Consider the following 25431-nt stretch of genomic DNA (forward strand, 5'->3'; position numbering starts at 1 on the left):
CCACATCGGGCTCCCTGCTCGGTGGGGAGTCTGCTTCTCCCTCTAACCCTACCCCCTCTTGCGCTCTCTCTCTCACTCTCTCTCTCTCTCAAATAAATAAAATCTTTAAAAAAAAAAATTCTTACAACACCCTAATAAAGAGAGTAAGAACTCAATTAAAAATTGAAAAAGGAGGGGCAACTGGGTGGCTCAGTTGGTTGAGTGTCTGCCTACGGCTTGGGTCATCATCCCAGGGTCCTGGGATCGAGCCCCACATCAGGCTCCCTGCTGTGGGGGGGGGTCTACTTCTCCCTCTCCTTCTGCCCCTCCCCCTGCTTGTTCTCTTTCTCAAATAAATGAATAAAATCTTTTTTAAAAAATTGAAAAATGATCTGATATAGACATTTCTCCAAAGAAGATAAGCAAATGTTCAATAAGCACATACAAAGGTCCTCAATATCACTGGTCATTAGAAAAATGCAAATCAAAACCACAATGAGCTTCTATCTCACATTCACTAAGGTGGCTACAATAAAAAAGATCATAATAAGGGTTGGCAAGGATGTGGGAAAACTGGAATCCTCATACACTGCTGGTGAGAATGTAAAATCATGCAGACCCTTGGGGAAAAAAGCTAACAAGCTATTCAAAATGTTAAAAATAGAGTTACCATATAATCCAACAATTCCACTTTCAGGTATATACCCAAGAGAAATGAAAACATATGTATGCAGAAAATCTGTCCACTGATGTTCAAAACATTATCATTCATAATAGCCAAAACGTGGAAAAAACCCGAATTTCCATCGATGGTCTGATGAATGGTCAAAGAAAATGTGAACTATTCAAGCCAAAGCAATCTTGAAAAATAAAAATAAAACTGGAGTTACCACAATTCCAGACTTGTTATATTACAAAGCTGTAGTAATCAAAACAATATGTTACCGGCACAAAAATAGACACATAGATCAATAGAATGGAACAGAAAACCCAGAAATAAACTCACAATTATATGGTCAATTAATCTTCGACAAAGCAGGAAAGTATATGCAATGAGGAAAAGACAGTCTCTTCAACAAATGTTGTTGGGAAAACTGGACAGCTACATGCAAGGAATGAAACCACTTTCTTACACCATACATAAAAATAAACTCAAAATGGAATAAAGACCTAAATGTGAGACTTGAAACCATAAACATCCTAGAAGAGAGCACAGGCAGTAACCTCTCTGGCACTGGCCATAGCAACTTTTTCTAGATAGGTCCTCTGAGGCAAGGGGCACAAAAGCAAAAATAAACAATTGGGACTACATCAAAATAAAAAGCTTCTGCACAGCAAAGGGAACAGTCAACAAAACTAAAAGGCAACCTGCGGAATGGGAGAAGATATTTGCAAATGACATATCCGACAATGGGTTAGTATCCAAAATATATAAAGAATGTATCAAACTCAACATCCAAAAAACAAATAATTCAATTTAAAAATGGGCAGAAGACAAGAACAGACATTTCTCCAAAGAAGATATACAGATGGCCAACAGATACATGAAAGGATGCTCATCATCACTTACCATCAGGGAAATGCAAATCAAAACCACAATGAGATATCACCTCACACTTGTCAGAGTGGCTAAAATCAACAACACAGGAAGCAACAGGTGTTGGCGAGGATGTGGAGAAACGGGAACCCTCTTGCACTGTTGGTGGGAATGCAAACTGGTGCAGCCACTGTGGAAAACAGTATGGAGGGTCCTCAAAAAGTTAAAAATAGAAATACCTTTAATCCAGCAATCACACTTACCAGGTATTTACCCAAAGAATACAAGAATCCTAATTCAAAGGGATACATGCACCCCTACGTTTATAGCAGCATTATTTACAATAGCCAAGATAATGGAAGCAACACAAGTGTCCATCAAATGATGAACAGATAAAGAATAGTGGTATATATACACAATGGAACATTGCTCAGCCATCAAAAAGAATGAAATCTTGCCATTTGCAATGACATGGATGGAGCTAGAGAGTACTATGCTAAGTGAAGTAAGTCAGTCAGAGAAAGACAAATACCATATGATTTCACTCATATGTGAAATTTAAGGAACAAAACAAATGAGCAAAAGGAGAAAGAGAGAGAGGCAAACCAAGAAAGAGACCCTTAACTATAGAGAACAAAGTGATGGTTACCAGAGGGAAGGTAGGTGGGGGGATGGATGAAAGAGGTGATGGGGAGTAAGGTGTGCACTTGTGATGAGCACAGAATGATGTATGGAATTGTTAAATCACTATATTGTACTCCTGAGGCTAATGTAATACGATGTGTTCACTGTACTGGAATTAAAAACTTAAAAAAACTTTTTAATTAAAAAAAAAAGGAAAATGTGGTCTATTCATATAATGGAATATTATTCAGCCATAAAAAGGAATGACACATTCATACATGTTACAATGTGAATGAACCTCAAAAACACTGTGCTAAGTGAAAGAAGCCAGTCACAGAAGACCACATATTGTGTGATCCCATTTACACGAAATGTCCAGAATAGGTAAATTTATAGAAACAGAAAGCAGATTACTGGTTGCCTAGAGTTGTGATGGGGGAAGTGACTGGTGACTGCTAATGGGTTCAAGTTGTCTTTTTAGGATGGCAAAAATGTTTACAAACTGATTATGGCAATGGTTGCACAACTCTGTAAATATACTATCGGTGAATTGTATATTTTAAATTGGTCACCTTTATGGTATGTGAATTATGTCTCAACAAAGCTGTTAAAATAAATTGAGATTAACTTACTAATATAATAAAATGCAATATAATATAAACTTGCTGTGGAGACATTTTTCTAACAAAGATGAAAATCCAAAAGATATAATGAAATTATATATATATAAATGTGATTTCATAGAACTAAAGCAAAATGAAGACACCAACATTTTGATTCCAACAAAATATATGCAATGTAACTGTAAAAATCCTCTGTCCCTCATTTGCAAAGAACTCCTAAAGATTGATCAGAAAATGACAAACAACCCAATATAAAATGGGGGAATAATATAAATAGGAAATGCCAAGAAGAAAAAAATGCAGTGTCCAAAAACATAAGATGGGCAAACTCAGCTATCTAAAAAGTGCTAATTAAAACAACGAGATTTACCGTTTTCATCCATCAGCTTGGCAAAAATTAAGAAGTGTGATAATATCTAAGACTAATGAGGATGTGGACAAATCGGTATGTTGTTTTTCAGATTGTTAATTGTTAAAACTCTTTTGGAGTATCTAGCAAAATTTTAAACCATAAATCCATAAATTCCACATTTTGAAATTTTATGTAAAAAAAAGCACTAAATCTTAAATACATACACACAGGCTATGTGTATGCCCGTGTGTATGTACGTATGTGTGTATGCATGCGTGTGTATGTATGTATGTATACACACACACACACAGAGAAGTGTTTGTTATATATGGCTTTGCTTTTAAGTGCAAAACCCTGGAACCAATCTGGATGGCCATCAATTGAATAGGATTTAGTCACTCCATAATTGTTATGGCACATCTACTAGAAAGATTGAGTTAGGTCTATGTGTATTAACTTGGAGTAATGTTCATGATATCATGAATAGAGTGTGGGATATCTAGAGTAGAGATATCTAGAATAGAGTGTGCTGTGTTATTCTATCTTTGTAAAAAAAAAAAAAAAAAAAGTACGTATGTTGCTGACTGCCTTTCTCCTCCCCCGGGATCTGCAACTGATGAAGGAAAGGACTTTTGTCTGTTTTGTTCATTGCCATATCGCTTGTGCCTAGAACAGTGTGTGATAGATAGTAGGTACTCAAAAAATTTTTAAATTCGATGAATATAATGGATTGTCTATTTTTGTAGGAGCAAGAAGAGGGAAGAAATGTGCACTCTAGGCTACCAATTTCAGTTGCCTCTGGGGAAAAGGATTATTAAGAAAGAGAGGGAAAGAAGATCATTAGCATTTTGTGTATACATCTTTGTTTGGTCTCACTTGTTAACAACAGACATACTCATTTTATAATGAAAACTTCTTTAAAAGATCACGTTGAATGGAGAAAAGGAAGATAAGCTATGGATGCCATCACATGGAGGGACACTCAACTCTTGTCATTATACACTTCCGGGTAGAGAAGAGACCATGAGGCAAGAGCACACAGGGCTGTTTGGGGGAGAGGGAGCGCTGTTGGGTGTGGGACTGGGTGGATGTGGGGACCGTCTTTTCTTTACATTCAATTAGAGGCTGCTCGTGGACACTGATTGCTTTACCCGTTTAAAGAGACATATGAATTGAAAATTGCTCCTCTTGGTTTCAAATATGAATGCATTCACCACTTGGTGTCTGGAACTAATTCTATTGTGTTTATACCAATGAGTAACCAGTAAGTAGTTGTCTTCACTCTCGTGGCCGCTCTTAGTCACTCTGGACTGTTTCTACTTGGTCACCAGTACCAGCGCTCAGAATTCTCCTTAGAGCATACACACCTTTGGTAAAGAGGCCTCGAGCACGTTGTCCTAGTTACTTGGTACTGGAAAAATCGAGGGGTCATATCACAACACAGTTTGATGTAAGCTCCTCGATTGCTGCCTTCTTCATAATAATTAGAAGCAGAAAATACAGTAACAACCTGATTAAAGAAAAAGAGGGCCAGGTTCACATAGAGTTAGTTCTCAAAAGGTCCTTCAATAAAAGCAGAAATAGCTCAATTCCTAAAAAAGCAAAAATCAAACAAAGTTCCAAATCCATCCAAATTATCCAAGTCTGACAGGATTTTCTGTGATTCCACTGGAGAGCAACAAGGCTTTGAAATCAGTGTCCCCGGGAATACTAACTTCCAGCCACTCATCCCCATAGTGCATAGCCTTGCAATCCTGTGTACAATTTCAGTTCTGTGTCTTAGAATTCTACTTAACGCTTGGTTTTGCAAATTCTAATTTTCCAAGCGGGTAAAGCCTTTGTTTTCTTTCCTTGTGATATTTGAGTGTTCAAAATAAAACTCCTCTACTCTCAGTCTTTTTCTTTTGCTTAAAGCTGCCTGATGTAGAGGGCTTGGGGCCCTCTACAAAACCAGTCCTTTAAGGGCAGAGAAAATAGTGGCCAGAATACAGAGTGGCCAGGACCACTCTGCTGGGAAGGAACCAGCCTTGGGGCCATGGTGGGGGATGGCAGGGTAACCCTTGTCCTTGACAGGTAACCTGGCTCGGGCCCAGTTCTGCCCTCATCAGCCTGCTACTTCAGACAAGCTATTTTCTCTCTGTTTTCTCAGTACAAAGAAACCTTAAATAATTCTTGCCTTCACTATCTCACAACATTAGCAGGAGCCATTAGTTCCAAAGTGAACTAATGGAGTTAAGAAAAGCAAAAGTCTTGAAATAGAAAGAGATGCCACACGATTTGGTATCCTGTTTTATCTATTGTTATTCTCTGGTAGAAAAGGGACATCCCAAGACAGCTTGGAACAAGAAATCAGTTCCTGAGCCCTCTTCCGGCCTTACCAGACACCTGTGAAGGAGCGCAACACACTCCATTCCAGTGGCTGCAGCTAAACTGACCACAGCAGGTGGCTCGCTAGAGCTCACCTACTCAGTGAGTAGAAGGGACGTGGCTTCTGCGGCTCTGTCCTGCACAGGGCAAGTACAAAAGGTGAAAGAGAGCGACCTGGATCTGTTGCTGCCTTTGACGTGCTCTGTGAGGGTAAGTACATTCTTAACCGCGCTGGACCGGAGAGTTGCCTTTCGATTAGTAAAGAAGGAAGGCTGTCTGTGGGTGTACTTAGAGCTACACGTCAGAATTTCTATCTCTGGGATTCAGGAAGATCAGGGAAATAAGCCAAATATCTCTGAGGGTGAGGCACAGTGAGGCCCCTTCAAACAACCTGTGTGAACCCTGTAGTCTCCTGTTTCTGTCTACCAAAGCATGGCCTCCTGTTTTGGTCCTGGGGAAGACACCTTCCCATGGGCCTCTAGGTAAGATGCATCCTGTGATGAAAGAGTGTTTGGGGCAAGGGTGTGTGTGATGATGTCACCAACAATGTTAGCTTACCTTCCCATCGTGGCAGATTTCATACCCTTCGGGCTTACATTCATGAGACCTAATGAGCATCTTCAACTGGTATTTATTAAGAACCTTGGAGGTAATATCTGGTCCAAAATAGCAGCCCCCTCCTCGACTTGTGTTTGGGTAACAGCCTCTCTTGTCTCTGGGATCACTCCACAGAATATCGATAACCTTTAAACAACAAACCAGATTAGGCCACTAGTTATAAGTGAGAGTCTATCTTTCTAGATTCCAACTTATTTGCCAGAAATATCAACCCAAGTTATCCCAGAGTCTGTTTCTCATTCCTCCTTCAAACTTGTTTCAGACTCATCTCCTCCATGAATCTTTTCCACACTAATTGTAATGCCCATAGCCACTGTGGTCCCTTTCTGCTCATCCCCAATAACCAGTGCAGCCATACTTCATAATCATGAAGAATCAGCCCTTGCTTTTGTTTGTCTTTAAAAATCTCATCATGATTGTTTCACAGTTGCTGAACCTACCAAGGTCTTTTCTCTCTCTCTTTTAAAAAATTTTTATTTATTTATTTGAGAGAGTGAGAGTGAGCGAGCACAAGCACGGGGGGGTGGGGGGGGGAGGCAGCAGCAGAGGGAGAGGGAGAAGCAGGCTCCCCGCAGAGCAAGGAGCCCGATGCAGGGCTCGAGCCCAGGACCCTGGGATCATGACCTGAGCCGAAGGCAGACCCTTAACCGACTGAGCCACCCAGGTGCCCCTCAAGGTCTTTTCTCTTAAAAGAACTTCATTGTCATGTTCCAAGAAGAAAGCAGCTCCCCACAATGAACACACATTAGAGGTTCTTAATATGTTCAAAGAGACAAGGTAGGTCTCCCAGCTGTGGCTTCGGCCCTGGTTTTTCTCCTGTAGAGCAGATAGCATGAGGAAGACTTTTTCCCACCACAAATACAGACAAGTGTTCATCCAAGAATACTTCCTAAGTCATCTACTTCCCTTTCTGTCCCATTGATAAGAACATTCTCAGTTCCAATAACTGGTTCCCACAGTGTGTCCTCCTAAATCCACAAGTATTTTATTAGCATAACATTTCCTTTGGGGGCTGAAAGAGGAAAATGCAGCCTACATGATGTCCAAGACTGAAGATCCAAGTTTCTAAGAATATTTTTCATTGTTCTTATCTACATATAATGTTGCTTTATCTAAACTCCTATAAGAGTTTAAGCAGTAGTGAGAAAAACTAGCTTTGTCACTAAAGCTGTACAGCCTCGAGAAAACTCTCTGGGTCTCTGTTTCCAGATCTTTAAAATCAGGGGTTTGGGCCGGGTTACTTGTAAAGTATCTCAAAGTTCCAACAGACTATGATTCTAAGAGTCTGTCTTTTCCACGTTTTTGTTCTGCAGGCTTGAAGGAGCACACATTTTAAGTTCTGCAGTTACTCAAGCGAGTCCAAGTCAGGTCTTAACAAGAGAACCAGAAGTGGTTGTCCCAGTAAACTGGACTGTACACCAATTTATAGGTTTGGTTTTGAAGGGGAGCTAGAAATAAGTGAGGAAGAAGACAGTGAGGTGAAGAGAAGAAGAGAACTGGTAGGAGAACTCTGGAATGATAAGCACTTGGTCAGAGCCTGTAACAACCCTCCATCAGGCACGAACCAGACGCTTAGGGAATTTTTGATGATTGACTGCAGTGAGAGTTAAAACCACCCAAAGTAGATTCAGACCAGGATTCTCCTTTTTCCCCTACCTCACTCCCCCATTGGCACAATCCTACCCTACAAATAAATACAATGGAGCCCATTTGCCTTGCTGGTGTTTATGACAAAACAAACACTTGCCTTATCATATCTGGCTCTTACACCATGAATTCATGTTTGGGGGTCCTGATTTGACCTTTAGTGTAATGAAGGCAGAAACACAGAACACAAGGAATTGTGTTTTATAAGGAGGGGATTAAGTTTTAAATTCTCACATGAAATGCAAGTCATTTATAGCCAAAATTACCCCCGGAACACCTCTTAAATGACCCTCAATGCACACTATACATGCTTTGTATATCCATTCCTATACAATAATACGGATGTGTGAATATTTTATATATGTGATAATGTATCATGGGATAAATAACCTTCGTGAAAATAAAATTTTACATACTTTTCTCCTTTTTGTCGCATACGTGTAGTTGAAATTTACACAAATTCAGTGTATACAGTGGACTCTGTTGAACTAGAAAAAGCACTGACCAAGGAGTTAGTTCCTCAAGCATCACCTGTGTCACCTTGGGCAAATCATTTAACCTATTTGAGCTTTAGTTGGCTCATCAATGAAATGAGAAAGATAAATCTAACATTCATTTTTCTTTGACTCAAAGTCAAAGGGGGTATGAGTTTTATAGAAATGAATGTCTTCAGAATTATCCATTCCATAAGTTTGCATTTCTTTTTTCTGTCTAGAACTCATTCACTTGACTCGGTTTGCCCAGACTGTGGCTATAATACAGATTTGATCCTGAGGCCCTTTGTTGGTAAAACAAATTCCTCAGCAGAGACAGTCTCTTTCCTTCCAACATCCTCTCCTCTGAAATGCAAGGGCCTTGTGAGTGGTAAGTGCATGAAAGAACAGTTATTTACAACATTCCTTCCTGAAAATTTTCAAACCAAAAATTGGAGAAGTTTTACTGAATGACAGTTTTTATAGGGCCTGGTCAACAAAAATCTATCTGTGTCTCAGCCTTTAAACCTCCTAAATCCAGAATAAATCCAGCAAGAAGTGCCCTGTGCTTGTCTGCAGCTCTAAATAATCCAGTTCCCAAAAGTATGCTTTGGGGGAGAGTTAATAGCTCTGAAAGGTGTACCTAAATGCTTCTCTTCTAAGACACTAATACTATAGATTCGCTATTCTTTTGTATTTTCCCTTGGTGATGTGTCCTCCCTCCAGCTTTTGAACATGTCGTTTTAAAAGCTGTGCTCAACCCAAACCTTCCAGCAATACCTAAACTGCTTCAGATGCCTACTCCTTGTTTACCCATTGTCTCTCTGGATGAGGACACACCAGAGCAGTTCATTTTCTTCTTGAGACCTCCTATCACTTTGAAGTCATCTTTCCCTTCGGAAAAGGAGTATGGGCATTAAAGGCAGACCTGGAATCACATCCTGCTCTGTCACGCAGTGACTAGCCAAGTGACTACGACCAAGCCGTTTCACTCTTGGGAGCCTGCACAATGAGGCCGACTACCCTATTTAAAATTACAACTCTGTCCTCTACCTCCAGTTCTCCTGATACTCCTAATCTTGTTCTAGTTTTAATTTTTTTTTCCATAGAACCTCTCACTTAGCATATTATATAATTTACTTGCTTTTTGTTATATTATTATTTATCTCCTCCCCCTAGAATGTAAGCTTCATGAGGTAATAGATCTTTGGTCACTGACATTCTCAAAAGCCTAGAACAGTGACTGACACATAGCAGGCGTTCAATAAATACTTATTAAATGGATGAATTAAGAGAAGGGAGTCACTCAGGAAATAAATAATAAACCTCTCTGGTCTTCTTGTTGCAAGTCTGTCCTAAAGGAAGGGTATCACGCTTGTCTCTATACAGTGACATAGCTATGAGTACATATATCCCCCACATCTCCGTGAACATAAGATAAAACTTAAATTATAGCACTCAGCCAAGAATTATGCACTTCTGTGAGTAGGGGACAAATAAAGAGCCTATGACCTTTATTATAACATAGCTCATAGCTATTGAGAAATAAAGTATGAAATCTGTTTTTATCTGGAAATTTCAACTCTAGCTAACTAAAGTATGCATACCCACTTTGTACCAGCAACTGAGAGAAGAAAACCAAGGGTACAACTGAAATTATAAAAATATTGGGAATGAGGGGTGCCTGGGTGGCTCAGTCGTTAAGTGTCTGCCTTCAGCTCAGGTCATAATCCCAGGGTCCTGGGATCGAGCCCTACATTGGGCTCCCTGCTCAGCGGGAAGCCTGCTTCTCCCTCTCCCACTCCTGCTTGTGTTCCTGCTCTCGCATCTCTCTCTCTCTCTGTCAAATAAATAAATAAATAAAATCTTTAAAAAAAAATATTGGGAATGAGATTCTGGTCCATTTTACCCTGTCTCAGCTCTAGTTATGTACATGGAGACTGCAAGATGCCTCGTCTATATTGTTGGGGTGGTGGGAAGTTTTATTACAGAATAATGACCCCCAGTCTCCTCCCTCCACTTCTTAAGGCTCCATCTCTCTAGAATTCTAAACTTATCTAGGCTTCCAGAGGCCAGAATTTTCTTTTTGTGAAACTCCAATCTCTTTGGCATCATCCTTTTTAGTCACCATCCTAGAAGTGCTTGTTCTAACCTTTGGTCTTTGGAATTTGGATGTCAGAATTTAAGGAAGCATCCTTTCCAACTTGCTATAAGTTGTCTCTTGTATTTACTTGATTTTTAAATACTTTGGATGCACAAGCCATTGATGAATTCTATTTCTCTCCCACTACCCCTTCTCCCTCCCTCTCTATCCCCTCAGCTCTCTTTCTCCTCATTGATTAGAGGATATTTTACAACAGAAATCACATTTTAGTCAACATTTTCAGCAGTCAAGGTATAAGAGTACAGAGTCAAGAAATAGAGCCTTCTTAGAGCTAAGCAATTAGAAGAAGGCTGATGGTTCCATGATACTAGCAGCAAGAGCAGACCAGACAGAAGTTTCACAGACAGAATCTGAGAAAGGGGCAGATGAGAAGAGCCCTCCTAGGGCCAGAATAAGCCTCAAGGATTGTCATACCCTGCCCCTGCAAAGGAGACTGACTTTAATGGGATCAGATTGTGGAGCTATTTGTGAGCCCCAGGGCATTGTTAAGAACAATAGCCCAATCAGCTAGCAATTAGCGAAGGCTAACAGCTGGGTATGAGAGGCAGATGGGCCAAAGCTTAAAGGGGAAGTCAGGGAAAGAGACAAAGAGAGCCTACCTAAAACTACAATGACCCCCAGGAGTCAGGGACGACACACTGAGAGGTCACAGATTTCACTGAACTAGTCAAGACAAGCCCTAAACAAATAAATGAGTGAAAACGCAAATAACAACAAGCCCCACAGAAGCATGGGAGTAACAATCTAGAGTTACTACAATATGTTACTTAAAATGCCCAGTTTTCAACAAAAAAGTTACAAGACATGCAAAGAAAAAAATACACAGGGAAAAACAAGCAGGCAATAGAAATTGCCTTTGAGGGGATTAGATGTTGACTTAGCGGACAAAGATGTCAAAGCAACTATTATAAATATATTCAAAGACAGATAAATACATTCAAAGACAGACAGATATGGATATATATAGATAACAGCACTCCACTCAACAGGAATGGAATACATTTTCTTCTTAAGAGCACACAGAGCATTCTCCAAGATAGACCATACACTACCCATAAAAAAAAACCTCACTATGTTTTCAAAGGATTTAAATCATATAAAGTATGTTCTCCAACCAAAACTGAATTCAAGTAGAAAGCAATAAGAGAAAGAAATATGAGAAATTCACAAATATGCAGAAATTAAATAACATGCTGCTAAATAATATATGGGTTAAAGAAGAAATCACAAGGGAAATTAGAAAATACTTTGAGATGAATGAAAATGAAAGCACAACACCACAAAATTTACAGGATGGAGCTAAAGTAGTAGTTACAGGGAAATTTATAGCTTCATTACAAAAGGCAAGAGATCTTGAATCAATGACATTACCTTTCACCTTAGGAAACTAGAAAAAGAAGAGCAAACTAAATCTAAAGCAAGCAGAAAAAGGAAATAATAAAGATGAGAACAGAAATAAATGAAGGAAAGAATAGCAAATAATAAAGGAAGTCAATAAAACCAAAAATTGGTTCTTTGAAAAGATCAACAAAATTAACAAACCTTAGTAAGACTGACCAAGAAAAAAAAGAGACTCAACTTACTAAAATTAGGAATGAAAGAGGTGACAGCACTACTGACTTTATATATATATATTTAAATATATATATTACAGACAACTTTAGGCCAACAAATTAGATAAATTAGATGAAATGAACAAATTCCAAGGAAGAGAAACTATCAGGACCACCAAGATAAAAACCACTCAAGAAGAAATACAAAATCTGAATAGAACTATAGCAAGAAAAAGATTGAATTAGTAATTTTTAAAATTCCTACAAAGAAAAGCCCAGGCTCAGATCATTTCATTGATGAATTCTACCAAACATATGAAGAAAAATTATTATCAGTCCTTCACAAACACCTCCAAAAACTAGAAGAGGAGCTAATGCTTCCCAACTCATCCTATGAGGCCAGTCTTATGCTAATACCAAAGATATCACAAGAAAAGTACAGAACAATACCCCTTATGAATATAGATGTAAAATCCTTAAAAAAATCAGCAGGGACGCCTGGGTGGCTCAGTCAGTTGGGCATCTGCCTTCGGCTCGGGTCATGATCCTGGAGTCCTGGGATCGAGTCCCAGGATGGAGTCCTGGGATTGAGTCCCGCATCAGGCTCCCTGCTCAGCGGGGAGCCTGCTTCTCCCTCTGCCTGCAGCTCCCCCTGCTTGCGCTCTCTCTCTCTCTCTCTGATAGATAAATAAAATGTTTAAAAAAAAAAAAATCAGCAAACTGAAGCCAGCAACATATAAAATGGATTACACACCATGACTAAGTGGGATTTATACCAGGAATGTAAGGTTGGTTTAAATCAATCAATGTAATACACCATATTGATAGAATAAAGGGGAAACCCCACACAATCATCTTAATAGATACAAAAAAAGCATTTGACAAAATCCAACACTCTTTCACGATAAAAACGTTCAACAAAGTAGGCACAGAAGGGACCCTCCTCATGATGAAGGGCAGCCAATATACAAACAAACAGCTAATACACTTAATGGTGAAAGACTGAATGCTTTCCCCTAATATCAGGAATAAGACAAGGATGTCTACTCTCACCACTTCTATTCAACGCTGTACTAGAGGTTCTAGACAGGGTAATTAAGGAAGAAAAAGAAATAAAAGGCAGACAGCTTGGAAAGGAAGAAGCAAAATTATCTTTATTCACAGATAACATGCTCATGTATATAAAAGTCCCAAGGAATCCACTAAAAATCATTAGAATGAATAAACAGGCTTATCAAGGTTCACAACATGAGATCAGTATACATAAGTCAACTATATTTCTAAAGGTAATTTAAAAAACAATTCTATTTTACAATAGCATTGAAAGTACTTCGGAATATTTATTTTCAACTTGAGCATAACAAGCGCCTCAGTGTACATTATTACAAAACACTGTTGAAATTAAAGATCTAAATACATGGAAAGACATTCCATGTTCGTGGAATTGGAGATATAATATCGTTAAGATTGCAATAAGAACACAGATTCAAAGCAATGCCAGCTGTTTCTTGGTAGAAATTGACAAGCTGTCCCTAAAATTCATATGGAAATTCAAAGGACCCAGAACAGTCAAAACAATCTTGAAAAAGAACAACAAAACAAAGAACCCACATTTCCCACTTTCAAAACTTTCTACAAAGGTATAGTAATCAGGGCGCCTGGGTGGCTCAGTTGGTTAAGCGACTGCCTTCAGCTCAGGTCATGATCCTGGAGTCCCAGGATCGAGTCCCGCATCGGGCTCCCTGCTCGGCAGGGAGTCTGCTTCTCCCTCAGACCCTCCCCCCTCTCATGTGCTCTCTTTCTCATTCTCTCTCAAAAAAAAAAAAAAAAGGTATAGTAATCAAAACTGTGTAGTACTGACGTAAGGATAGACATATAGATCAGGGAGTAGAACTAAGAGTCTAGAAATAAGCCTTCATATTTATGGTCAGTTGATTTTTGATAAAAGTGCCAAGAAAATTCAATGAGAAAAGTCCTTTTAACAAGTGGTATTGGGATACCTGGATATCCACATGTAAAAGATTAAAGCTAGACCTCTACCTCCCACCTTACACAAAAATTAACTCAAAATGGATTACCCAAATGGAAGAGCTTAATCTATAAAATTCTTAGAAGAAACTACAGCAATAAATCCTCATGACTTTGGGTTAGACAATGGCGTCTTAGATACAACACCAAAAGCACAAGCAAAACAGAAAAAAACCATAATATTAGATTTCATCAAAATTAAAAACTTTCATGCTGCAAATAATACCATCAAGAGAGGGAAAAAATAGTCCACAGAATAGGAAAGAATACCTGCAAATAATATATCTGAGAAGGAATTTATATCCAGAATATATGGAGAACTCTTACAATGCAATAATAAAAAGATAAATAACTCAATTTTTAAAATGAGCAAAGGATCTGTATAGATATTTCTCCAAAGACATACAGATGGCCAATTAGCACATGAAAAGATGCTCAACATCATTAATCATTAGAGAAATGCCAAAACCACAACAAATCAAAACCATAATGAGATTCCACCTCACACCCACTAGGACAGCCATAATCAAAAGGAGAAGATGTGAAGAAATTGGAACCTTCATACATTGGTAATGGAAATGTAAAATGGTGCAGCCACTTGGGAGAACAGTTTGGAAGTTTCTCAAAACGTTCAACTTAGAATTATCTTATAACCGAGCAATTCCACTCCTAGGTATATACCAAAGAGAAATGAAAGCATACATCCACAGAAAAACTTGTATGTGAATGTTTATAGCAGCATTATTCATAATAGCCAAGAAGCAGAAACAACTCAAATGTCTACCCACTGATGAATGAATAAACAAAATGTAGTATATCCACACAACAGAATATTATTTAGCAATAAAAAGAAACAAAGTACTGATACATCCTACAACATGGGTGAACCTCAAAACATTGAGCTGAGTACAAGAAGCCAGAAAGGTGACCCCTATTGTATCACATATTGTATGGCTCCATTTCTAGAACATGTCCAGAATAGGAAAATCTATAAAGACCAAAAGTAGATTAGTGGTTGCCTAAGGCTGGAGGAGGGGGTGGTTGGGGAGAGAATGGGCAGTGACTAGTAATAGGTATGGAGTTTCTTTTTCAGGCAATGAAAAAGTTCTAAAATTAGATTGTCATGACAGTTGCACAACACTGTGAATATACCCAAACCATTGAATTATATACTTTAAATGAAGGAGTGTATCACAATGAAGCTATTAAAAGTATAGCAATGAGTTCAGAAGGAAGAATATGCTCTGCTTATAAAGGTAAGTCACTTGTTATGTATCTAAGGGATAACTTCATCTATGCCGCATCTTCACTGCCACGTTGGGGGACACTTTGATACCTACCTGTTCCCATTCATGCTTTGTTAACTGCTCAGAAAGGGATCCATTTGTTTTGAGTTCCCGAGGTATAAGAGTTGCACCTACTTTATTTGTCTTCAAGTCAGTATCATGGTCTTCAACTAAGGGAATTGGTGGCATCAGCACAGATTTCATCTACAAAACAAAGTCACACTTTAGCCAAACCCTATGTTTCATGTGCCACATGCAGAAACTTCCGGGCCAGTTGCCACTCTGTCTCTATTGCTGTGCCTCAACCTGACGAAGAACACGTGTTTCTTTCTTTTTTTTTTTTTTATTTATTTGACAGAGAGAGAGAGATAGTGAGAGCAGGAACACAAGCAGGGGGAGCGGGAGAGGGAGAAGCAGGCTTCCCGCTGAGCAGGGAGCCCGATGTGGGACTTGATCCCGGGACCCTGGGATCATGACCTGAGCCGAAGGCAGACGCTTAACGACTGAGCCACCCAGGCGCCCAAACACGTGCTTCTTAAGGCCACTTAGGATCAGGATACTTTGCCCAGCTCCCTGCTAAAGTACCACACCATCATTTTCTCCTGGGAGCCCTGCTAGCCATCCTTTCTCACACCCCCTGCCAGGGAGTTTAAAGAATTCTAAACTAGAATCTCAGTTTATAGAATCTTCCTTCTCTGTCCCTCTGCATTGACACCCCCACCAACCCACCCACCTTACAAAATGCCTTTAATGAACCTAGAAGGAGGTTGTCATGAAGTTCCCCCAACCCAACTCCCCACCGCCATTAACAATCCTACCACAACAGCAGGCATAACCCAGGAAGCATGGTCATCCCTACACTTAGAGGGTCCTAAGGGATGGGGAAGTGGAGAAAGTGGGAAAGATGTAAAATTGGACTTGAAAATCTACTTTTGTATTTCATTTGGTAGAGTTCCAAAGGCTTAAACCTACTACTTTTGCTACAGTTCAATTGTATTTAATACAACAAGTATGTGCTGCCAATTCAACCTCACTCTAGGAGGGGTAGAAGACACAGAAAGTACACAAGTCAAATTTCTATCTTTAAAACCAGGCTTATGAGTAGGTGGAACGATGACCCCCAAAGGAGGTGAAATTTGGTTTCCTGGGAAAACTCCTGGCCCAAAAACTTCTCCCCAGGGGGTGTCTTGGCGACTAAAAATCAAACTTCGGTTCCAAGTATCAGGAAAGAGAGGAGAGAGTTGGAGGGAGAGAGCTTTGTGTTCAGAACTTACTCTATGCTGTTTTCTTCATCTAGGTAATTCTATTTAAGCCTCCTAACAACTCAATATAGTAGGTATTTTTTGCTTCCATACACAGGTGCAGAAACTGAGGCTTAGAAGGCTCAGGATGAGAAGAAGTTAGCAATAATACTATCTTTCATATGTACATAAAGGTATAAGGGCTCCAGAAACTCAAAGTGAATAGGGGTCACCTTTCTGTCTATATCAAATTAAATTCCAGCTCTAGACTCTACTTGCCTAGATTGGTTGGAAGTTGACTATCAGTCTTGAGGGGTAAGGGTTCAGGTTTCTCACTAGGACCATATACGATCATCTGGTTCCAGAGCTGCTATTGGTCCTCCTATGCCCCTGGTCTTGGGCCTTTGGCTGGGCTCTGGTACAGGACAAAGATAATTCCAGTCACTCTGCAAGGCCCAGCCAAAGGAGCCCTTCACTAAGTACGGGAGCTTTACAGGCCACACACAGACTCTTCCCTTAGAGGTTCTATACACGTTCTTGCTCTGCTTCTGTCGTACTTAATATGATTACTCAGTTTAAAATATTTCCCCCCAAAATACCCTGAGCCATTTGGAATATAAGAGAAGTCATAGCAACTCAGAAATAAACTGCTGTATGATTCCATCTATAATGAGGCACCCAAAGTAGTCAGATTCAGAGACAGAAAATAGCATGGTGGTCACCAGGTGCTAGGGAGAGGGGAGAAGGGAGAGTTGTTGCTCAATGGGTAGAGTTTCCGTTTGGGAAGATGAAAAGTTCTGGAGATGGATGGCGGGGACGGCTGCACTACAATGTGAACGTACTTAACACCACTGAACTGTACACTTAAAAATGGTTAAAGTGGTCAATTTTATGTTATGTATATTTTACTACAACATTAATCCGAAATTTTAATTTTTAAAAATCAGGACTTTCACTTTTAGGAACTACATGAAATGCCAACATTTCCTCGTTTTCCACTTTCATCATGAAGGTAAAAAAATATATTTGCCTTATTTAGAAGTTACCCATTCATTTCTTTGTCTTGCCATCATAGATTTTCTTAAAATTTATACTAATTTTTGCAGTTACGACAACTACTAAAACGCAAATGAATACAAAATAATAAATGAAAAGAGGTATATATATACCCCCTTACAAAACTCTGCGACATTTATGTAAACATTTCTTACTTTGTTTCTTTCTATACGGTGGAGCAAATTTAAGTCTGTGGACTCTGATATCCCACCATGTATGACCAGGATTTCATTGTCAATGATTGTACCAATTGGGAGCCAGGTATAGACGTCTTCTAAGATTTGTAAGATTTTCTTTCCATGCATCTGTAAGTAAGAATCTGAGTAAGTTTTGTTTTTTTGGTAAGTTCAAGTTTATCACAACATGCAACAGCTTTCATGCGAGGCAAAGGAGCAAAGGAAGTCGGCATGGAGTCACTAACCCACCAGCATGCATTAATCATGTCTTTTTATTCTGTTTGTTTGTTTGTTCTATATTTTTGATACTTGGACATCTTGGTGCCTTGCTGACCCTGGAGGAGAGATTGCTCCTCCCAGAGCTAGCTAATGCCTAGAAATTGTCGATGAGTTGCCCTTCACATGCAGATGAGAGTGCCTTTCATATGCAAACCAACCAATCCAGAGCCCACACCCACACTCACTCAGGGAGTACAAATCTCTTCCTTTAAGATAGTCATTTCTGTATCTGCATGTTTTACCATAAAACAAATCCTGGGTACCTTTACAATAGAATATGTTTGTATCTGTGCTGAAACTAACACAAAGGTCACAATGAAACAGCTTGGTTTGGTCCAGGAAGAAAATTAGGCCTCGGGGCACCTGGGTGGCTCAGTTGGTTAAGCGACTGCCTTCGGCTCAGGTCATGATCCTGGAGTCCCAGGATCGAGTCCTGCATCAGGCTCCCTGCTCGGCAGGGAGTCTGCTTCTCCCTCTGACCCTCCTCCCTCTCATGCTCTCTGTCTCTCATTCTCTCTCTCTCAAATAAATAAATAAAATCTTAAAAAAAAAAAAAAATTAGGCGTCTACCCTGGCCAGGGCTTCCTGCTGTGCTTTTATTTTTACCCATCACCCTTCCCAAAGGCTCTTTTTTTGTAGTTCTATGTATAAACAGCAAAGAGAATGCATTAAAAAAAAAAAAAAAAAAAAGTCCGAGTCTTACCTTATATTTATGCAAAATTTCTTTTGTGAAGCCATACCTGGAAAAAAAAACCAGTGGTATTTAAACTAATTAAACGTTGATAACGCCTACTTAACGTGAGTCACGCAAAAAGGGGACCCATTGACATCTCATTATCACAAGTGTCAAGAACTCAAGAAACTAGGGTTTAGTTGAAACTCTTACTTACCCAAGTTTTTGCTAGGCATGATGGGAAAGAACAAAAGCAGCCAATGACATCATCCCTACTCGGAAGGAGCTTATAGCATAGTTGGAGAAAGAAGATAAATTTTCAATGAAACAATTACAAGGCAACTTAAGAAGTATGTGCTAGGTATAGGATATGTAGATGCTGCAAGTAGTCAGCGAAGTGTGCAGTGGCAGCTGGGGGAAGCTGTGCAGGAGAATGCCTTTCATTTAGAGAGTATTTCTCAGACATCCTAAACCTTACAGTAAATGAATGAAGGCGCAGGAAGGGGGGTTGGTGGGGGAGACTGAACTGAGACAAAGAAAAGCCTAGATAGAAGACAACAAGTTGGCCCTTTATACTCTCTCTGATATAGTTCATGTAATGGTATTCAAGATTTTAATAGAAAGAGTCAGGAATTTTCATGCCTGAATAGCAATCATGAAGGGAGCTTTAATGATGGAAATTTTTTTTTATTACTTTTCTTGCCTAAAGATAATAATATACGTTCTTAAGGCCCAACATAGGGAAGTCAGAACACAGCATATTCATTCCGGGTATCCATGCAAATCATGTCACGTCAGGCTTCTACAGTGTAATGTTATGTTTTCCGAGATGAATTCAGTCCTATACTCACCAAAGGTGTCTATGTTGTTAAATCCAAAGGACACCTTGCAGTCCTCATCTTTCTTGCCCTCCCTGAAGCACTAAATATGGTTGATTACATCATCCTTCTAGAAAACTTTTCTTCCCTTGGATTTTGTGACAATAAACCCTCTTGGTTTTCCTCGTACCTTTCTGGGTATTCTACAACTCCTTTGCAAGTTTTTCTCTGCCTAACCTTGAATGGTGGCTTTCCTTCAGATTCTGTCCTAGGCCCTCTTCTCCCCTTACTTTCTCTCTTGGTAATCTCATCCTTGCCTAGGGCTTTGGGTACTATGTGCCAATATTGCAGGACAATGCTTCAGGCCACACTGCATTTCTGAGCTCTGGACACATACACTCAACTACTTAATCAAAAGCACTTCAAATCACCTTACCCCAAAATGAACTTACCATTTTCTCTCATCCCAACCTTTTCTTCTTATCATGTTCCCAATATCAGCGAACAATGCCAATGTACTCCCAAATTCAAGCCGGGAACCTAGAGGTTATCCTTGATTCTCTCCTCTTTCAAGTCCCCCATATCACATTACCAGGCTTTAAATCATCATTGCCTAAACTGCTCTTGAATCTGTCTACTTCTTTGCATCTCCATCCCTACTACCTTGGCCTACGTGAGAATCCATCATCTGTCTCTTCAACTACCTCCTAATTGGCCTCCCACATTCAAATATTTCTTCCTGTTGCATTTAAAACACAAATTTTATGATACTCTTCTATGATTATTTTTGTTGTCCTTAGAAAAAAGTCCAAATTCCTTTGCACGATCCAACCATGTCTTATGTCTCCAGCCCTATTAGGGACCATCCTGTCCCTCAATCTGTGCTCCTACCCTCCTAAAGTTCTTTCATATAAAAAGTGTTGTCTCAAGCTCTGCCTAAGTTGTCCCCTCACTGTGGGATACCATTTCTCAGCCAATACCATGGCTGTCTCTGAATTGCCTAATTCATCCTCAGGTCTCAGGCTGATACTATACTTCTATGGGAGAACCTTCTATCACCCCCCCCAGACAAGTTAGGTCCCCACTTTATAAACTCATCATACTTGAAAAACCTGTTCAACCTAAGTCTTCCCTGCTAGATGTAAACTCTGTGAGGGCAGGGGCCATGTCTTTTTCATTAACAATCACAGACACTAGATAAATGTGATTGGCTAACTGAATAAATGAAAGGATAAGTGGCATGCCCAAATAAAAGTACCGAGCTACATTACATATAAGGGACCTCGGATAACAGTCTGGGATTTTTTTCATCATAGTCTTAGCATCTGCTTCCATACCTGAAAAATTAGAACTGAAAGTCTGTACTCAAGCCAGGGGGTGAAACTGCCCCAAACACAAAACTAATCAGTTGCTGAGCTTTGATCAAGGCACCCAAAAACCTAGAACCCAAAGCATGAGACACGTCATGCCTTCTACTGCCCTAGAGCAAACTGGTAAAGGAGGGGCGAAGGAAGAAGAAAGAAGGGAAAGGGGAACATTTATCCCCGACTGTGTCTTTCAGCAAAATTGGGTAAACCATTTAACCAATCTTTATTCCTCAAATCTCCAGTGAGTCAGATAGTTGAAATGCTACATTACAGCTGTTCTCAAATATGTTTATGAACAATTATGCCAGAAGCAATCACCATGTCGTAAAAAAATATACACATCAGTGAAAAACACAGTACTAGTTTCTGAGACAACAACTGAGGCAAGCCAAAAGAGTAGCAACAGAATGATCTCATCTAAGCCCGCTCATAGAACCTACCACACCTCCAAAGCTTGCCTAACACATCCATCCAGGAAACACTTTAGCCTGTGATGGGAGGCATGGGAGGAAAAGAAAGAACATAATAGAAGGGAGAAGCAAGGACAGAACTGGAAGAAAGATAGGAAGAAGACTTGGGAGCAACGTATACTCACTCAGTAGAAGACTGAGGTGGTAAATAGAGGTAAGAATTGAGGCCTCCCTTGAGATTCCCCTCATCGCTACTTCTCTACACTCACCTCTAACTCTCTGCTAGGAACTAAACATGGCAGTATTTTTCAGTATGGGAGAAAAGAGGAAATCTAAAGGCCTAGGTTACCTCAGATTCATCATAAAATCTTCATGGTTCCCTCTGTTCAAGTGCAGGTCATTGGGGTAGACAAGAAAACTCACAAACAGGATCATTAGGATCTCTATGGAATGTTTTCCTCGATCTACAAAATCACCATTAAAAATATATGAGTTGCTCCCTGAGGGAAGACCATTCTGTGGAAGGAGAGGGGGAAAAACAAGCAGTTAAAAGAATGTACTTTTAAAGTAAAGCTTTGTACTTAAATGTCCCTGTGAATATGGAGAAAAGAGGCTAAGTTAGTTCCTCCACTGGGAAAAATCTGCTCACTAACTTGAGGTAGTTTCACTCTTCCAGGGCAGGCATCACCTGCAAGGGACCTTGGAAGTGAAGCATTAGCTTTGGATAGGAAGATTCCAGGGGGATGGTGACTGCTCATTCTACCCACTAGCTACTATGAGTTTTCTCTAAAAGGAGCTGATTTTTGTCCTATCAAAAATGGCTAACCTTGGGCGCCTGCATTGCTCAGTCAGTGGGGAGTCTACTTCTCCCTCTGCGCCCCCCTCCAGTGCTCTCACGCGTGCTCTCAATTTCTCTCTCAAAAATAAATAAATAAAATCTTCTTAAAAATTTTTAAAAAATGGCTACATTTATCTCTTTTTTCTCCCTTGAAAAGAGGGAAACTTCCACCCAAGGAAGAACACTGAACCAAGAGCCAAAAGTCTTTCATTCTAAGAGGCCCTATGTTTAGCTTCTTGGGGCTGTGAATCCCTCAATTTACAAAAGGGGAACGATACTATATCCACTCCCCTCCCCAGATCAAACAAGAGAATGGATATGAAATACCCAGCAAAGTGTAAGGTACCATGCAACTGTGAGCAGGGCTGATTTATCACCAGTACACTCTGATACATTTACACCAGGTGTGGATAGCTGGCAGATATTGTGACTGCTCACTGACCAGGCCATATTAGTTGTTAAATATATATTTTTTTAATTTTATTTTTTTAAAGATTTTATTTATTTATTTGAGACAGAGAGAATGAGAGAGAGAGAACACATGAGAGGGGATAGGGTCAGAGGACGAAGCAGACTCCCTGCCGAGCAGGGAGCCCGATGCGGGACTCCATCCAGGGACTCCAGGATCATGACCTGAGCTGAAGGCAGTCGCTTAACCAACTGAGCCACCCAGGCGCCCCTAGTTGTTAAATATTTTGATTATCACTCCTGAGTATGAGATAATACTTTTAAACACAGTGTTAGTAGGAAAAAAACTGGGATCAGGACAAAGGTCTGGTCTTTATAACAGATATTGATTCATTTACTTCTGTACTACTAAACTGTAAGACAAAACAAACATGCCAGACCCACCAGGCATATCATGCCTGGTAGGGAAATGGTCAAGTGCATTCTATTGCATAGTAAAATAAATTCGAATGTTTAAAAAATACATCACAAAGAGAAAAATTTAAGTACTCATATGTCCAAATGTATGTCCCCCTTCAAAAAAGTTACCTTCAGGAAATAATCTACATATTCTAGTTACATTAATCTTTTTCAAACTATTTTCAAATTCTTCTTTTTTTAGATTTCAAACTACAAAAGAAAATCTTATGACCTTATAGTCACTGTCCCAGTATTTATATACATTTAAAATTATTCATACCAATATAGTAGAAATGGTTGAAAAAATATATCATACAGGTCACAATATATAACTCAGGGATTCCCCAAATCATCATGTAATGTAACATGTTCTGAAGACAATTGGAAACAAACAAACAAGCAAGCAAGCAAGCAGTAGTATAGTGTCCTGGGCCAGAAATAAGAAGACTTATTTGCTAGTCCAGCTCCACTATTACCCATGTGTCCTTGGGGAAATTATTTAATCTTTATGAGCTATAGTTCCCTCATCTGTAAAATGGGGATGATAACTTCCATACTTACCATACAGGGCTACTCTGGAACTTGAATGAGACTGTGTGTATAAAATTGCATGAAAACCATAGAGAACCATACAAATGAGAAGATTCATTTTATTATGACCTCCATGTTATTTCTAATTTTAAGATCCCATTATTTTATATTTTCTTATACATTAATTCACTTATCTTTATCACATTGGGCTTAAATAGTGTGAGCCAGTTGCAAAAACATAGGCTATTGCTTATCAAAACTTAAAGAATAAAAGGAGGATTCTGCATCTCTGATACTCTTCCTTCCCTCAGCCTTCAGCTGGCTGGGATGAGTAAACCAGAGGAATCTGAGGGGTGCTAGAGGCTATTGGCTCTCTTGGGATTCTAGGGAGCTAGAGGAGCAGCAGTAGAGAGCCCTGGGGTGAGAACATGGAAGAACTAGGCCTGAGGGGACCTGTGCATCCCTTGATTAAGGGGAGACCCTGACTCAGAGCATTAGTATGGTCCTGGTTTGGGGGAGAGGGAGCTGGATCTTACTAGAAAAAGTGTAGGGAACTTCATCTCTATTTCTGAAGCTAAAAGAAAACTAACACTTGCATTTAGGGATACCTAGGAACATAGACACTTCCTTTCACACTCTTGATGCAGGAGTAGCAACTGTTGTGCATTCAACTATAGACAGGCTTAATTTAGCTTAAGCAGAGAATAGAAAATGAAAATAACCTAGCACTTAAGGGGATCCAGTAACCAGAGAGGGACAGACCAATCAGATCTGCTAAAGTTCTATCACCTAATGAGCTAGAATTGTTGGAGGACAGATGAAAACGTTATTTTAAAAAATGAGAGGACAATAAATAAAGAACAAAAAGTTAATAATTCTTGCCATTTAAAGTGTGCTTTCCGAATTTAAAATATCAATAGATTAGAGCTAATTAAAAGAAACAGTGATTGGAAAATACATTATTGACCCGAAAAAGCAAACAGATGAAAAATCTCTCACACAGATTAAAAAGCAAAATGATGGAAATCATAAGGAATGAGTAAGAAATTAGAGTTCAAAGCCAAGAGAACTAATATGCCAATAATCATTCTAGAATGAGGAAAAAGGAACAGATGGAGAAGAGGCAATAATTACATAACGAAGAGAGGGAGATTTCTATGGTTAAAAAGGGACTTCAGCCTGAAGTCTGAAAGAGCTCCTGAATCCTATGCACAATTGATAGGGGAAAAAATATCCCTATTACCTGGTAAACGTCTTAGAAGCTACTAGACAGAAAGAATAAGTTACAAAGAGAAAAGAATCATCCTGGCATTAGACTTCTCATATGCAGTAGTGGGAAGCAGAAGATGGTATAATAAATCTACAAATTAAAGACAGAAAAGGACTGTGACCCAAGAATTCTATATTGGCCAAAACATCATTAACTTCTTAGGGTGATAGATAATATTTGCAGATGTGTAAAGGATCAAATATCAGCAACAACATAGATGATCATCAGAGTAGAAGAAAGACATATGTGAGTATGCAGTGATCTAATACCACAAAAGCAATGAACATGTATTGATTGCTTGTTATGTGCTAGACACAGTTTTAGGTGCTAGAAACACAGAGGTAAATAATACAAAGTCCTGCATTCAAGGAGCTTGCATTCAGAGAATATAGCACCCACATGCCCCATAGAGGAAAACATTCAAGAAAATATTCTAACGAAGTAACAGCCAGGGAAAGAGCCAAGAGGAACAAATATATTATATAGAATATAGATGTGAACAATGAACAATGAGCCCTCCAGTATATAATTAAATATAAATATAAATCAATAGTGATAATGTGGAACTTGAATTTAAGTACTAAGCAAGGATTCTAGAAATAGAAGAGACATTCTATGAAGAAAAACCTAATAATGGTCAAGAACTAAAAATAT

General features: G+C 39.3%; 1 protein-coding gene across 1 annotated transcript in view; it reads right to left on the bottom strand.

Annotated features, from left to right (window-relative positions):
• Window positions 1-25431, bottom strand: part of PPEF1 (protein phosphatase with EF-hand domain 1) — a 74401-nt gene that overhangs the window by 17288 nt on the left and 31682 nt on the right. The window contains exons 7-12 of the mRNA XM_021683870.1: window positions 21621-21787; window positions 18707-18743; window positions 17704-17853; window positions 15306-15455; window positions 6041-6226; window positions 4483-4625 (exon numbers count right to left, since the gene is read on the bottom strand). Coding sequence (XP_021539545.1) covers window positions 4483-4625; window positions 6041-6226; window positions 15306-15455; window positions 17704-17853; window positions 18707-18743; window positions 21621-21787 — 833 coding nt within the window. The remainder of the gene's footprint in view (window positions 1-4482; window positions 4626-6040; window positions 6227-15305; window positions 15456-17703; window positions 17854-18706; window positions 18744-21620; window positions 21788-25431) is intronic.

The sequence above is a fragment of the Neomonachus schauinslandi genome, chromosome X (genome assembly GCF_002201575.2).
Source record: "Neomonachus schauinslandi chromosome X, ASM220157v2, whole genome shotgun sequence".
Classification (NCBI taxonomy): domain Eukaryota; kingdom Metazoa; phylum Chordata; class Mammalia; order Carnivora; family Phocidae; genus Neomonachus; species Neomonachus schauinslandi.